Below are 14,619 nucleotides of genomic sequence, written 5' to 3' on the forward strand. Positions count from 1 at the left end.
GAGGATGGCAAGTCTCAACTCTAAATTCAAAACCTTCAAGCTTGACTGAAAAAATGCAGCTTTCTATTTGCACAGCCGGTTGGCTTCTGGAGAAGACCTTCATGGTCAGACGAGACAAAGACAGATCCTTTTGTGTCTGTTACGAGACGTACGCTTGGAGGAATAAAAGTGAAGCTTTCAAATCTAAGAACACTGTATTAACTCCAGGCATGGTGGAGGTAGTACCATGCTCTGTTTGGCTGTCACACAGTAGACGGAACAATTAAGAAGGTGGACTATCTCACAGCATCACCTCGAATCAACAGATGGTTGAAATATGGATGCAACTGGGACGAACAGGACAATGGTCCTAATTGTCCTGTTCATCCCAGGACAATTGTTACACCTGGTAAAGCAGCAACGCTGATCATTTTATTAAAGATGAAAGAATTTAGACAGTTTTTAACTCTCATGATGCCGCAGTGATCGTTTGACACTGAGATGGAGTTTAGGACCCAGATTACTCCGCAAGGCTCCTGACTACGGTAGCTGTGATGCTCCGATAATCCATCAAGTGGGGCGGCTTCATAGCTTAGCAAAGTCGTGCTGAAACATTTTTTGACAGATTTCTGAGTGCCGTGTAGCACATAAAATTGATTTGAGGTCAGTAAGCCCAACCAGAATTCATACGTAAGGTGAGCTGGATTATAAGGCGCACTGTCGATTTTTGAGAAAATTAAAGGATTTTCTCAAAAAAAAGGAAGTGTGCCTTATAGTGCGGAAAGTACAGTATGTGCCTGGAAACCAACCAATTTAAATGAATGTTACTAGTTCTGCCAAGAAGAATGGTCCATTATCCAGCTAAATGTTTTTTGTTTTTTTTTGCCTGTCCCATTTGGTTCTTTAGCCATCAGAATTGTTGTCTGAAGACCAACAAGGATACCCAATGGATTTACTTTGCCAAATGGATCATCGTGGCATTGCCGTATTGGTCCATTTGGTCGATCTTTGTTTTTATTATTTATTATATTTTATTTTCAGATGTTACAGACGGGACAGACATGAGTGAGGGATAGGAAAGGGAGAAAGAAAGAGGAAGGAAAGGAAAAACAGAAGGGGAGAGGGACAGTGAGAAAGGGGGGGAGAAAAAAAATTAAAATCTCCTGGATCACCTGTTGAGAGAAGAATAGAAAACAAGCAAAAAAAAAAACAAAGCAACATACTAAACACAACACCATCGCATTAATCTAGCTAAGTGTAAACAGCAGTAAATACTAAATATTCAATGTTGTTGTGCAGCACGCAGGACAGATGTGCTTCGAAGTAGCAGCCAAGAAAGGTGTAATTTGGGTCTACGAGCAGTGAACACCCGTGTGCATACCTGTGTGGATCAGTGCGCTTGTATTCCAAAGGTTTCTCCATGTAACGATCTGCTAGGGAGTGTGGGGGGGCCACAGCCCCGTCCTCCGGGGTGTGAAGCGGGTATGGAGGAGATCAAAACTCCAGACATCCAGAGGCCCCCAGAACACAAGAGACCAAGGAAGACCAACAGAGGGGCAGCCGCGCCACTGTCCCAGAAAGAGCTGAGGAGAGTCCCAGATGAGGGCTCACTCAGCAGCCGCGGAGCAGAAGTCAGGGGGAGTTGCAGTGACGCGCCCATGAGCTCCGCCGGCCCCCAGCTGTGCCTGAGTGACCGAGCCCCAGGCCGAGAGGCCGGGGGCACCCCACCTCCGAAGGGGCCCAAGCGAGCCCCAGGCTCCAGGCCCCGATAAGCGGCCACCAAGGAGTGAGCCGGTGTGTACCTGGACGCCCACCCCCAGACACAAAGAACCACCAACGCACCGACACCTGAGGGAGTCCGCCACTGGCAGGGGAAGTGGTGGTGGGCGGAGATAGGCCTCCAAACCTGGGAGGGCCTGAGATGTCCCCAGAGAGGTGGCGTCTGATACCCAACCTGACATATAGACACAGACATACAGGCACACACAGATACAAACATCCATTCCCCCCCCCCCATGCTCTCATATGCACTCACTCCACACTCAACCAACGTGGAGACAGACATAAAGAGACGCTGTAGACACGATCACACTCCCCAAGCGTACTCTACAAACCGGGTCTAGGTACCCTTGCCCCTGGAGGGGGGAACTGCACCCAGACCCAGGTGGTGTTACCCTTTTCCCTGCGGTGGGGAGAGGCAGACCGCCCCGACTCCGTAGCAGCAGGGAGGCCCCACACCCCAGACCGCAGTTGGACGGCCAACTCCTCCTCCTAGCCCCCCCGCTCCAGCAGGCCGCAGAGAATGGGGGTGGGAGAAGACTCCAAACCTCCCTCCACCCGCTCATTGTAGTGTTGATGCATGTGTGTTCTAAGGTGCAATTAAAATCCAGGAGGGCATTTATCCAGCTAAATGTGACGTGTGTTGATGGCTGGTTAAGGTGCCAAGTGCTGAGGAGCATTTAATCAAATATTAGCAGGGGTGTATATTTGAGCCGGTCGAAGTAAAAAAGCTCGTGTGTGTGTTAGAGAAAATCTCAAATGAATTTAAACTTATGCTTCCGATATTTGTCTCATAAAGTCATTAAAGATGCAGGTTAAAGTAACCATGAAAAACTCCATGACATTCACGTCCTTGATGAGTTTATGTCAACTTTTGACCACATGTTGTGTAAATGAACATTTCTCTGAACACCAGGCTGTAAAAAGCTACTCGAGGTAAATAACTGACCAAGTTCACTGTCACAGTTCCAAGAAAGGGAAGGGCTGTACTTACTGCATTAAAGACCAATGACTTGTTATAGATACAGTGTGATTAACTTGTGGTAAATAAGGCATGAATTGTCTATTTCCCCCTGTCTTTACTTGAAGCCAAAGGTGTATTTATTATAATTATAATATCTTAAAACTATACTGACAATCACATTTAACAAGATGTTAACAATGCTGACTTTTATGACTTCAAACACTAAATTTAAATAGATTGATAGCACAGTTTACAATAAGTAAACAGCATAATGTCACAATAATAACACAACCATATCAAACAATGTGTTTCCTGTAAGATCACTTTGTGTTTCTGTGTCTTTCAGCTGGACCCAGCAGCCTACATAGACACCTGTCTTTACCTGTTTTGCAGCCTGCCAGCCAAAGAGAGGGAGGGGGCAGTGTGTGACACCCTGGCTAGCTACGCCCGAGAGTGTGCCCAACAGCACATCATCTTAATGTGGAGGACACCCACCCTGTGTGGTAAGGAAATGTCTCACGTCTCCTCTGTCCTCCCCTGCCTTCTGCTCTCAGAGTGATCTTGCGTTACATCTGATAAATGCGACGACTGGGTGTTCAGTCAGTGGATCAATTCAGTAAAATTGCTTACACAGCATTTAGCTAAAGTTTGCTAACATCATAGATATAAAAAAGGGAATGTAGCCAACATGATGTCACTCATTGGTTTGACTCACATTTTGAAGCCTCTGTTTCAGCATTCTTGGTTGTAAGGAGCCTCATGTCTCTATATTGCAGTTGAATATGGTAATGTAGTGTCATGGTATATAATTTGTGTCCAGACTTACTGACTATTCAGCTAATGCTATCTGCTTGGTTAGCCAGAAGCATCCATAAAATGCTACGACACATGCTTTGACACAGAAACCGGGATTTTAATTTAGGGTCTGTAGGTTCTAACTTTATTTTGAACTCACTAACAGTATCTATACGTAGGACTCTCTCTGAGTTCCAAAGCAGTGCTGACTCACAGCACATTATTATAAACTGTAAGCAACCATATCTTCTCTCACAGCAACCGGTCGCAGCAGATGGCCACGCCCCTCCCTGAGCCTGGGTCTGGTGCAGGTTACTTCCTGTTAAAAGGGAGTTTTTCCTTCCCACTGTCACTGCTGCATGAATAAAATTGAATTGAGTTGAATATCTCTGGCTAGGTTAGGGTTAGGGAACCTCTCTTCTTTAATAAGAATAAGAATAACTTTATTTTTCCCGAGGGAAATTCTTTTGCTCAAAGCAGCAGGAGAGTCAGAGGAACAGATGAATAAGATATAAAATATATACAATAATAATAGTAGTGTACAGTAATATACAGTAGTAGGATAGTGCAAGACATAGTATCAAATAACTCTAACGAATATATATGACTGGATCCTGGAGAGTAAATAACTTAACTATCAGTGCAGGAGATTCTAGAAAGTGACATAGTATTGTGCAATAGAATAAAGGGAGTAGCAGCGTATGATGGGGGGATGAAACACATATTCAATAAGGTACTGTTGGGTAATATCGCACGGTCTGAAAGGGAACAGAATAACATTGGTATTAGTCTCAGGAAAATCACCTACAGAGTAAGGAAGAGTTATACAGTCTTATTGCCACCAGCACAAAGGATTTCCTGTGGCGGTCAGTTCTGCATTTCGGGGCAATGAGTCTTTTGCTGCGTGTGCTCCGATGGTCCATCATGGGGGCGTGCATGGGGTGGGAGGGGTTATTCATGATAGAAACAAGCTTTCTTAGCATTCTCCTCTCAGACACCTCCTCCAGGTTCTCAAGTCTGACACCCAGGACAGAACCAGCCTTTTTAATCAGTTTGTTCAGCCTGTTGGCATCGGCTGTCTTCACCCCACTGCCCCAGCACACAGCTGCAAAGAACAAAGCGCTCTCCACCACCGAGTGATAAACATGGTCAGCATTTTCCTACCAACATTGAAGGACCTGAGTCACCTCAGTAGGAAAAGCCGACTCTGCCCTTTTTTGAAGATAGCATTGGTGTTCTTGGTCCAGTCCAGTTTACAGTCCAAGTGTACCCCCAGGTACCGGTAGTCCTCAACGATCTCCACATCAGCCCCTCTGATGGTGACAGGGTTAGGAGGAGGAGCCTGCTTCCTAAAGTCCATGATCAGTTCTTTTGTCTTTGTGATGTTAAGTTGTAGGTGGTTAAGCTCACACCACTCGAGAAAGCTGTCCACCACACTCCTGTACTCCTCCTCCTGTCCATCCCTGATACAGCCCACAATGAGCGGCAGCTCTTCAGTCGGACATGCTGTGGTCGACTTGTTAAATAGTCCATAATCCAAGCTACCAGTGGGGCGTCCACCTGCATTTCTGTGAGCTTATTCCCCAGCAGTGATGGTCTGATCATGTTAAAAGCACTGGAGAAGTCAAAGAACATGACCGTCCCAGTGCTCCCAACAATGTCCAGATGAGAATAAGCCTGGTCCAGCAGGTAGATGATGGCATCCTCCACGCCGATACGAGGTTGATAGGCAAACTGCAGGGGGTCCAGCCAGGGCTCCACGAGCAGACGCATCAGGATGAGTCTCTCTAGCGTCTTCATGACATGTGAAGTCAGAGCCACTGGCCTGTAGTCACCGAGGGTCAACGGGTTGATCTTTTTAGGGTCAGGAACCAGGCAGGATGTCTTCCAGAGTGATGGGACTCTCTGCATTTCCAGACTCATGTTGAAGATCTGTTGTAGAACTCCAGACAGCTGGGAAGCACAGCACCTGAGGGCCCTGGGACTGACACCGTCAGGGCCAGCAGCTTTGCTGGAGTGGAGTCTGCCCAATTCTCTTTTGATGTCATCTGCTGAGAGGGACAGGGTGAGACGGTCTGAGGGGGCAGGAGAGGGGGGAGGAGAAAGGAGAAGATGGGAAGAGCTGGGTGTGGAGACAGGAGCCGCAGGGCAGTCAAACCTATTGAAGTGCAGATTTAGGTTGTTTGCACTTTCGACGTCTCCATCCATCCCAACACCTCTCTTTTGTCTCAGGCCAGTGATGGCCCCCATTCCATTCCACACCTCCCTGGTGCTGTTGTCCTGCAGTTTGCTTTCCAGCCTCCTTCTGTAGGACTCTTTACCCTCTGCAATCTTGGCTTTCAGCTCCTTCTGCACCAGTTTCAGCTGATCTCTGTCACTGTTTCTGAAAGCTCTTTTCTTCTTGTTCAGGGTTTCTTTGATGTCTTTGGTAACCCAGGGCTTATTGTTGGAGAAGCACAAAATGTTTTTTTGGGATCCACAGTGTCCACACAGAAGTTGATATAATCTGTAACACAGCCTGTCAGATTGTCAATATTGTCCTGATGAGAATCGCGCTATAATAATGCTGCTTTCTCTCTTTTATCTGTCCTTTCAGACCGTGTCTGTCCCAGAGGTCAGGTGTTTTCAGACTGCATATCATCCTGTCCTCCCAGTTGTACTTCTCCACAGCCCCCCGCAGCCATGGGCCAGTGCAGGGACGAGTGTGTTGGAGGATGCGAGTGCCCTCCAGGCCTCTATTTTCACCAGGGAAGGTGTCTGAAAAGAGATGATTGTCCTTGCTTTCATCGCAGACGCACATACCAGTCAGGGGACAAAATACAACAGAGATGCAACACCTGGTGAGGAGGGAGTCTTTTCCTGTCAACTCTTCATCGTTTACCCATTTTCCCCATTTATGTGCAACTTTTTTTGCCTTTACCTTGACAGTGTGTGTAGCTCGGGTCAGTGGCAGTGTACTGGGGAGAAGTGTGCGGCAGAGTGCGCCCTGATGGGCGGTTTACAGGTGACCACTTTTGACAAAAAGAGGTACTCACTGCAGGGAAGCGACTGCTCCTTCATTGCTGTGGAGGTGAGCCATGTGTAGAGAAATGCAATCAAACACATTTGCTTACACTATAAGGCAGATTTGTGCATTGTTACTTTGTTCTTATTCTCTGTGTGTTTTCAGGACTTTGTTGACAGGAAGGTAGTTGTGAGTGTACGCTGTGGAGAATGTACGGCAGGGGGAGGGGAAGGAGGAGGGGGGTGTCTAAAGGAGATGTCAGTAACAGCTCTCCGGACCACAGTCACCATCACAGACACCGGTATGGTATGAAGGTTTGCTTGATAGATCACAGGAAATCAAATCTAGATGTGTCTAGTAGTTTGTTTCTCTTACTGTTCTCTTTAGGCTCACAACACAGCTTTACCCAGCAATTAATGCTGCTTTAGACCATCGACTGTATACAAAAACAACACCAAAATCACAAACAAGCTTGTGTCCAGTTTGATAACTTTAACTATATACCCATCGATGTCTAGGGATGGGTATCGTTTAGGTTTTATCCAAAACCGGTGCCAAAACGGTACTTTTGAAATGGTGCCGGTGCTTAAACGGTGCTCGAACCGGTGCTTAAAGAATGGAGAACACCAACTTTGTCCAAAAACCTCTCATGTTCATCTGTTTTTTTGTAAAAAGATAACAATGTTAGCCTTTTCTGCAGCTATGGGGCATATATGGTATCACTCTTGGCTGGAAGCAGTGCTTAAACAATGGAAAAAACACAAACTTTGTCCAAAAACCTCTCATGTTTAGCTGTTTTCCACTTTTTCTTTGGCCATTTTAGCCTTTTTAGTCAGGGTGAAGGGAGTATCTGCCATCAAACAAGAAGACAGCCGCATGTAGCTATGATGATGTTTGCTAGTTCACCTTACATGCATTAATGTAATAACGTGGTTAGCCTACTCAACGTAAATTACACACGAACAACATTAAGCTTCTCACGCAGAGAAGAACGGCTGCTGCTGCATCATCATCCTCATCATTTCTGCTACACTGGCAGGGCTAGGGGCCAGGACTCTCCTCTTCGTGTTTTTGGGGGATGTTGCTAACTCCGGCTACGATAACAGGCACCACACCCGCAGTAGATGTGCTCGGTCTTTGATAGCAAGCTATCAAATACAGTGCATTTCTCTGCTTTAAAAAAAAGGTGTTTCATCAGATTCGAGATGTTACCTCCTTTGTAGTGATGCGCGAATCATGAACGAATCGTTCAATAAGAATCACTTTAATGACTCACAAGCCCAACTGACTCACTGACTCATCCCTGTTGCTGTTAGCAAACTAATTTCATTAGTAGAAATATATCTAGCTTATAATTAAAACTGTGTGAAAAAAAACAACAGCCAGTTTCTTAACGAAAACATTTCTGCACTGAACTGGAAGAAAAAACCCTGAGTAGAAGCTCACATCAAGACAATAGCTCCTCGGTTCACAGTAGCATCGCTCTGCTAACATGCTAACAGCACATTTGAGCTGCTCACCCCCTCCCTTCCTGTGCTGAATCGTAGCCTAAGCGAATCACTCAAGGAATCACTCACCCCCTCCCTCCTGGCTCAAAGCTTCTTCTTCTTCGTAGCTCTGCTCTAAAAGAACGTACGTACCTGGGCCCGCCTACTATCCTTAGGAAAGGTAAAATTATTGGCTAGAATCCAAAGTGTATCACATCTCAGGACAAAAAAGCACCAAAATAAAGCACCAAAATGTGCGCTGCTTTTCGGTCTGGTTACTACCGTTTATGTCAGAACCGGTGCCATTATCAATAAGTCAGTTATTTACAAAAAATAATAACATAGTTTTATGTAGTTGTTGCAAACGCATTCACCTGGGGCAAAGGTGCAAGATTGTGGCTATTTGAGGAACTGCAGTTTTTGGTTCTTTTGCAAGGACTTCTTTTTACAACCTTGCAGGCTGCAGATTGCGTCATAGTGCAGCATTTTTGTGCAATCAAAGCACAAACAGGTTTTTATAGTAGACACTGTAGAGCGTCTTGGACTTTTAGATTGAATGTGCTGATTGCATTCTGATTGGTTACAGCTGATATTGTTACCTTCAGGTTCAGTGACACTGAATGGCCAGAAGGAAGCGGTGCCCTTGGTAACAGGGGATCTAGCTGTGCTTAAGGCCTCCTCCTCATTTCTGCTCATCCAGATGTTTGGAGCCCAGATTCTGTGGTACCTAGATGGACCCCTGGCGTTCATCACCTTGCAGCCTGGCTTTGGAAACAAGGTGATCTTCAAACTACTCCTAGTGCTTTCAATATACTGTCCAACTGTAACATGGTTCAGAGGTCCAGTTTAGTGACCCAAGGTAGCTTCTGCAGATTAGCAAATTAGCTGTACAGATGTCACCCTCAAGTTATAACATCATTTAAGTGGGTGTTATATAGAAATGCCCCAACCATAATGTTGTCACAGAGCCAACCTGCGATCTGCAAAGAAATAAGACACGTTCTATTATGTGGAATCTCAAAGAGAAGCGCGCTAGGGCCAGGTGGTAGGCACTAAACTGTAAAATTACCATAAAACACAATGTTCAAGCAATTCCATAACATGGGATCAATCCTTCTCTGTTGGACATGGGTATATATGACAAGGTGCGCGGCCTGTGTGGAACACTGACCTGGAACCAGCGTGACGACTTTACCACCCCAGAAGGAGATGTGGAGAACAGCGTGACATCCTTTGTGGCGAAATTCACAACAGCGCTCTGCACCCTGCCTGGAGGAGCTGCACCAGAGGCCTGCTCCACGTACACCCAGAGGCGGCAGTATGCAGAGACTGTGTGTGCTGTCCTCCACAGCCCCATCTTTCAGGTCAGTGTGATGGGTACTTCTGGTCATCTCTCACGAGTTTGTTGCCTTCGCTTTTATTCACACTTGCACCTCCATCTCTGATTCTACAGTTGTGTCACGACGTGGTGGAGAGGGAGCCATATTTCCGTCTCTGTCTGTCAGAGGTTTGCAGCTGTGTGCTGCAGGGATCCTGTCACTGCACCGTCCTCACTGCCTATGCCCGACACTGTGCTCAGGAAGGTGTTGTGGTCCAGTGGCGCAACCGCACCTTCTGCAGTAAGCTGGAGGACCGTTGTTTGTGTTGTTTTGAGGCTTTGAGGGAAAAGTTATTACTATTTAGAGACCAAAAGAATGTTTTTTCTGATACAGTGTGCTAAAACCAATGCTCTGCTACGCTATCTCTTCCTTTCTCCCCAGCAATGCAGTGTTCAGGGGGTCAGGTGTACCAGGAGTGCGGTCGCACTTGTGGGAACTCATGCTCAGATTTGAGACACAGCTGGAGCTGTGATGACAGTCGCAGTCAAAGCTTGTGTGTTCCAGGCTGCCAGTGCCCACCAGGGCTTGTGCAGGACCAGCAGGGTCAGTGTGTTCCCATCTCTTTGTGCCCATGCATGCAAGGAGCAGTGATGTATTCACCTGGGGCCATGGTTCAAAATAACTGCAACACCTGGTATGTAGTCAAGGAGTTTGTCTCACCTTTCTGCCGCTACACACTTTGATCATGAAATACGTTTAGATTGAGAATTTTTAAATCTTTTATGAAATATTAAATCCACGGTACAGATGCAGATGTACACAAAAAAACACTTCGTAAATGCATCAGAGCTCAGTGGGGAAAAAAATCATACTGGATATCAATACTGGTATGGACTGGTCAGGAACCAGAGGACGAAACATCATTTAATGGAAATGAAGACTACCAACCTGCAGATGGCTAAATTCAAAGACACCCAAAATTCAAAGTGAATAAAAGATGCAGTGGTACTCAGTAGTTTGTATTGCCCCCATTGTGGTGGATGGTGTCCGGGGGATCTCCTCCCTGATCAGGAGCAGGGCATCACTGAGCTGCTGGACATTCTGAGGTACACTGAGGTCAAACACAATGTCCCACAGATGTTCTGTTGCATTTAGGTCAAGTGAGGTCAGGGCCAGTCAGTGGTGTAAATTCCTTTATCCTCCAGGAACAGCCTGCATACTCTCACCATATGAGGCCGGGCATTGCCGTGCAGCAGGAGACACCCAGGACTGCCTGCACCAGCGCAGGGTCTGACAGTGGGTCCAAGAAGCTCATCCTGATACTTAAACGCTGCCTAGCCTGTAGAGGTCTGCATGTGTTCCCCAAACCATCACTGACCCACCACCAATCTGTTCATGCTGAATGATGTTACAGGCAGCTCTCCACAGATTCTCCAGGCTCTTTCACATCTGTCACATGTGCTCAGGGTGAACCTGCTCTGAAAAGCACAGAGCACCAGTGGTAGCCCTGTCATTCCTGCTAGTTGGCAACTGACAATGCCAAATATCAAACTGGGCCCCACGATAGCTACGATAGGCTCCAGCACCCCCCGTGAAGGATAAGCGGAAGCGAATGGATGGATGGATCATCCCGAGGGAAATTGGGTTAAGGCTGCCAGCCTTGCCAGTGCCATCTTACCCTTCCGACCATACAGAAAGACAGGTCAGAGAGGTATAACAATGGAAAATGCACAACATGAGGAAAGACCCCCCCAGACTGAGCTCCAAAAGGGAGATCAGTTTGAGAACAGAAAAAAACACCTCAGCACATAAATCATCAGATCTCACAACATAGAAGACATGAGCTTCGAAGGCGTTTGGAGGGGCTGGGGGGTGAGTGTAGGTCTGTGTCAGTGCACGTGTGTGACTGTGTGTGTTCCATGTTCAACTGAGAGAAAGTTTCCATTCACCCGGTTAAGCAAAAGTCAACAATTTTCGATCGATGCGGGCGGCCTTGAATGAGGGGAAAGAGTCACAACACAGTTTTGTTATCTAAGGGAGAATTTTTGTTGAAAAGCAATTTGTGTTGAATCTCCTCCAAGCTCTTGAGAGTGTGCTGGGAGACACAGCAATGACACATATTGATGTACCACCCTGGTTGAGTTGGACTACCTGTCCTCCACCATAAAAGCCTCCTGTTTGGGGAATCTCATTGTTGCTTCTCTAATGCAGTTAATTTCATTATAACCCCAAAACTGATCAACAGCCCCTCTGCTACTTAACTGACCACATCAGTATCCCCTGATGTCCTCGGATTAATCTGGTATACTACACTTCTGAAGAAAGCAGAAATTAATGAAGTTACTTAGGTGTCATTTTTCTTTGACCTCATATAGATGATTGCTTTTCTGATTGTTGTTTTTTAACAGTACATTGTAAAAGCAGCCCTTTCTCTTTTATGGCTATCTGAGTGCAGCTTTTATCATTCGCCACCGGTCATAAAGACTCAGTTGAAGTAAGCATGTTTCATCATCATCATCGCCTGCAGAGCTACAGTATCATACTGACCCGGTTTCATGAACAAAGTCCCGTTTTATGAGTGCGGTAGGCGAGGACGCATTGTTACAGATTTGTGCCTGTTCATCAGTGAGGACAGGTCGGTCTCTTTGGAAACTCCTGACGTTGTGAGCCTGGCTGTAATAACTGGGGTAATTTGAATTTAGCTGTACCCTTGTGAATATCTGCACAAGTTAGCATTAGCCCAACTTTTATGTCGTATACATGGTTTGCAAAAGTATTGGGCCCCCTTGAACTTTCCCACATTTTGTCACATTACAGCCACAAACATGAATCAGTTTTATTGGAATTCCAGGTGAAAGACCAACACAAAGTGGTGCACACGTGAGAAGTGGAACGAAAATCACACATGATTCCAAACATGTTTTACAAATAAATAACTGCAAAGTGGGGTGTATGTAATTATTCAGCCCCCTGAGTCAATACTTTGTAGAACCAGCTTTTGCTGCAGTTCCAGCTGCCAGTCTTTTAGGGTCTGTCTCTACCAGCTTTGCACATCTACAGACTGAAATCTTTGCCCATTCTTCTTTGCAGAACAGCTCCAGCTCAGTCAGATCAGATGGACAGCGTTTGTGAACAGCAGTTTTCAGATCTTGTCACAGATTCTGGATTGGATTTAGATCTGGACTTTGACTGGGCCGTTCTAACACATGGATATGTTTTGTTTTAAACCATCCCATTGTTGCCCTGGCTTTATGTTTAGGGTCGCTGTCCTGCTGGAAGGTGAAGCTCCGCCCCAGTCTCAAGTCTTTTGCAGACTCCAAGAGGTTTTCTTCCAAGACTGCCCTGTATTTGGCTCCATCCATCTTCCCATCAACTCTGACCAGCTTCCCTGTCCCTGCTGAAGAGAAGCACCCCCAGAGCATGATGCTGCCACCACCATATCTGACAGTGGGGATGGTGTGTTCAGAGTGATGTGCAGTGTTAGTTTTCCACACATAGTGTTTTGCATTTTGGCCAAAAAGTTCCATTTTGGTCTCATCTGACCAGAGCAGCTTCTTCCACATGTTTGCTGTGTCCCCCACATGGCTTGTGGCAAACTGCAAACGGGACTTCTTCTGGTTTTCTGTTAACAATGGCTTTCTTCTTGCCACTCTTCCATAAAGGCCAACTTTGTGCAGTGCACGACTAATAGTTGTCCTGTGGACAGATTCCCCCACCTGAGCTGTAGATCTCTGCAGCTCGTCCAGAGTCACCATGGGCCCCTTGGCTGCATTTCTGATCAGCTCCTTGTTCGGCCTGTGAGTTTAGGTGGACGGCCTTGTCTTGGTAGGTTTACAGTTGTGCCATACTCCTTCCATTTCTGGATGATTGCTTGAAAAGTGCTCCGGGGGATGTTCAAGGCTTGGGAAATCTTTTTGTAGCCTAAGCCTGCTTTAAATTTCTCAATAACTTTATCCCTGACCTGTCTGGTGTGTTCTTTGGACTTCATGGTGTTGTTGCTCCCAATATTCTCTTAGACAACCTCTGAGGCCGTCACAGAGCAGCTGTATTTGTACTGACATTAGATTACACACAGGTGCACTCTGTTTAATCATTAGCACTCATCAGGCAACGTCTATGTGCAACTGACTGCACTCAGACCAAAGGGGGCTGAATAATTACGCACACCCCACTTTGCAGTTATTTATTTGTAAAAAATGTTTGGAGTCATGTATGATTTTCGTTCCACTTCTCACGTGTGCACCACTTTGTGTTGGTCTTTCACCTGGAATTCCAATAAAACTGATTCATGTTTGTGGCTGTAATGTGACAAAATGTGGGAAAGTTCAAGGGGGCCAAATACTTTTGCAAGACACTGTATTTAAATGACTGCAACTGCAAACTATAGATGCACATAAGAGCGTGATGCCTACTTGGTGGTGCAAGAGCTCTGATGAAATCACTCTATGTTCCTGCTTGCTGATACAGGATAGGTTGATTTCATTGCATTTCTTTACCATGTAACGGCAGTGTGCATTACTCTGTGGGTTTAAGTAACTTACCGACGGCTCAGATTAGTTTCTCTCTGATTTCTAATATATTGGGACATGTTGGTCTGTACAGAGTCCGTTTTGTACGTGACTTGTTTCCTTTGAGCTGGTGATATCAGTCTGACCTGAGTAATTGCTATGAGGAAACAGGGAAATTCTGGTTAATCATTAAGCAGATATCGTAAATGACATAAAGTATATCAGGGCACATTAAATGAAAAACACTGGCTGTTGATTCAAGTGAATCATTAAGTGATTCTTGTCACGCCTCAGCTGCTGTTAAAGGAGAATAAAAATGTATGGATGATAGTTTAGTGTCATCACTATGAAGTCTGCTTTATAGTGTATTCACTGTTTCACCTGCTAAACCAAACTTGTTAATAACAACGTTTCAGTAATAATCTTTAATAGACCTATAATGTCTTGGTAATACCATTCAGTAGATGTTCATACTAACTCCACTCCCTCGTCTCTTCCCTCCATAGTGTGTGTGAGCAGGGATTGTTTAACTGCACTCAAGAGCTCTGTGAGGAGGTGAACCAGTGCCCCGGCACTCTGGTCTACTCCCCACGCTCCTGCCTCCTCACCTGCTCGAGCCTGGACCCTCCTGGCCAACAGCAGGGCTCAAGCGTCATGCAGTCAAGCTGCAGAGAGCCCCTGTCTGGCTGTGTGTGTCCACAGGGGACTGTCTTACTAGTGAGTGAAAACCTTTTTTGTGCAGGTTTATGCAGATGTTGCTGTAGGTTTATGATCACATTCATTT

At 45.9% G+C, this 14,619-nt stretch overlaps 1 protein-coding gene across 6 annotated transcripts in view; it reads left to right on the forward strand.

Annotated features, from left to right (window-relative positions):
- The window catches only part of sspo (SCO-spondin), a 107,418-nt gene that overhangs the window by 6,324 nt on the left and 86,475 nt on the right, over positions 1 to 14,619 (forward strand). For all 6 annotated transcript variants that reach the window (XM_080864836.1, XM_080864840.1, XM_080864837.1 and 3 more), the window contains exons 11-19: positions 3,069 to 3,225; positions 6,114 to 6,357; positions 6,446 to 6,587; positions 6,687 to 6,822; positions 8,614 to 8,786; positions 9,154 to 9,372; positions 9,462 to 9,627; positions 9,769 to 10,021; positions 14,342 to 14,552. In XM_080864836.1, the coding sequence (XP_080720962.1) occupies positions 3,069 to 3,225; positions 6,114 to 6,357; positions 6,446 to 6,587; positions 6,687 to 6,822; positions 8,614 to 8,786; positions 9,154 to 9,372; positions 9,462 to 9,627; positions 9,769 to 10,021; positions 14,342 to 14,552 (1,701 nt within the window). The remainder of the gene's footprint in view (positions 1 to 3,068; positions 3,226 to 6,113; positions 6,358 to 6,445; positions 6,588 to 6,686; positions 6,823 to 8,613; positions 8,787 to 9,153; positions 9,373 to 9,461; positions 9,628 to 9,768; positions 10,022 to 14,341; positions 14,553 to 14,619) is intronic.

Source organism: Rhamphochromis sp. 'chilingali', assembly GCF_963969265.1.
Source record: "Rhamphochromis sp. 'chilingali' genome assembly, chromosome: 18".
NCBI classification, from domain to species: domain Eukaryota; kingdom Metazoa; phylum Chordata; class Actinopteri; order Cichliformes; family Cichlidae; genus Rhamphochromis; species Rhamphochromis sp. 'chilingali'.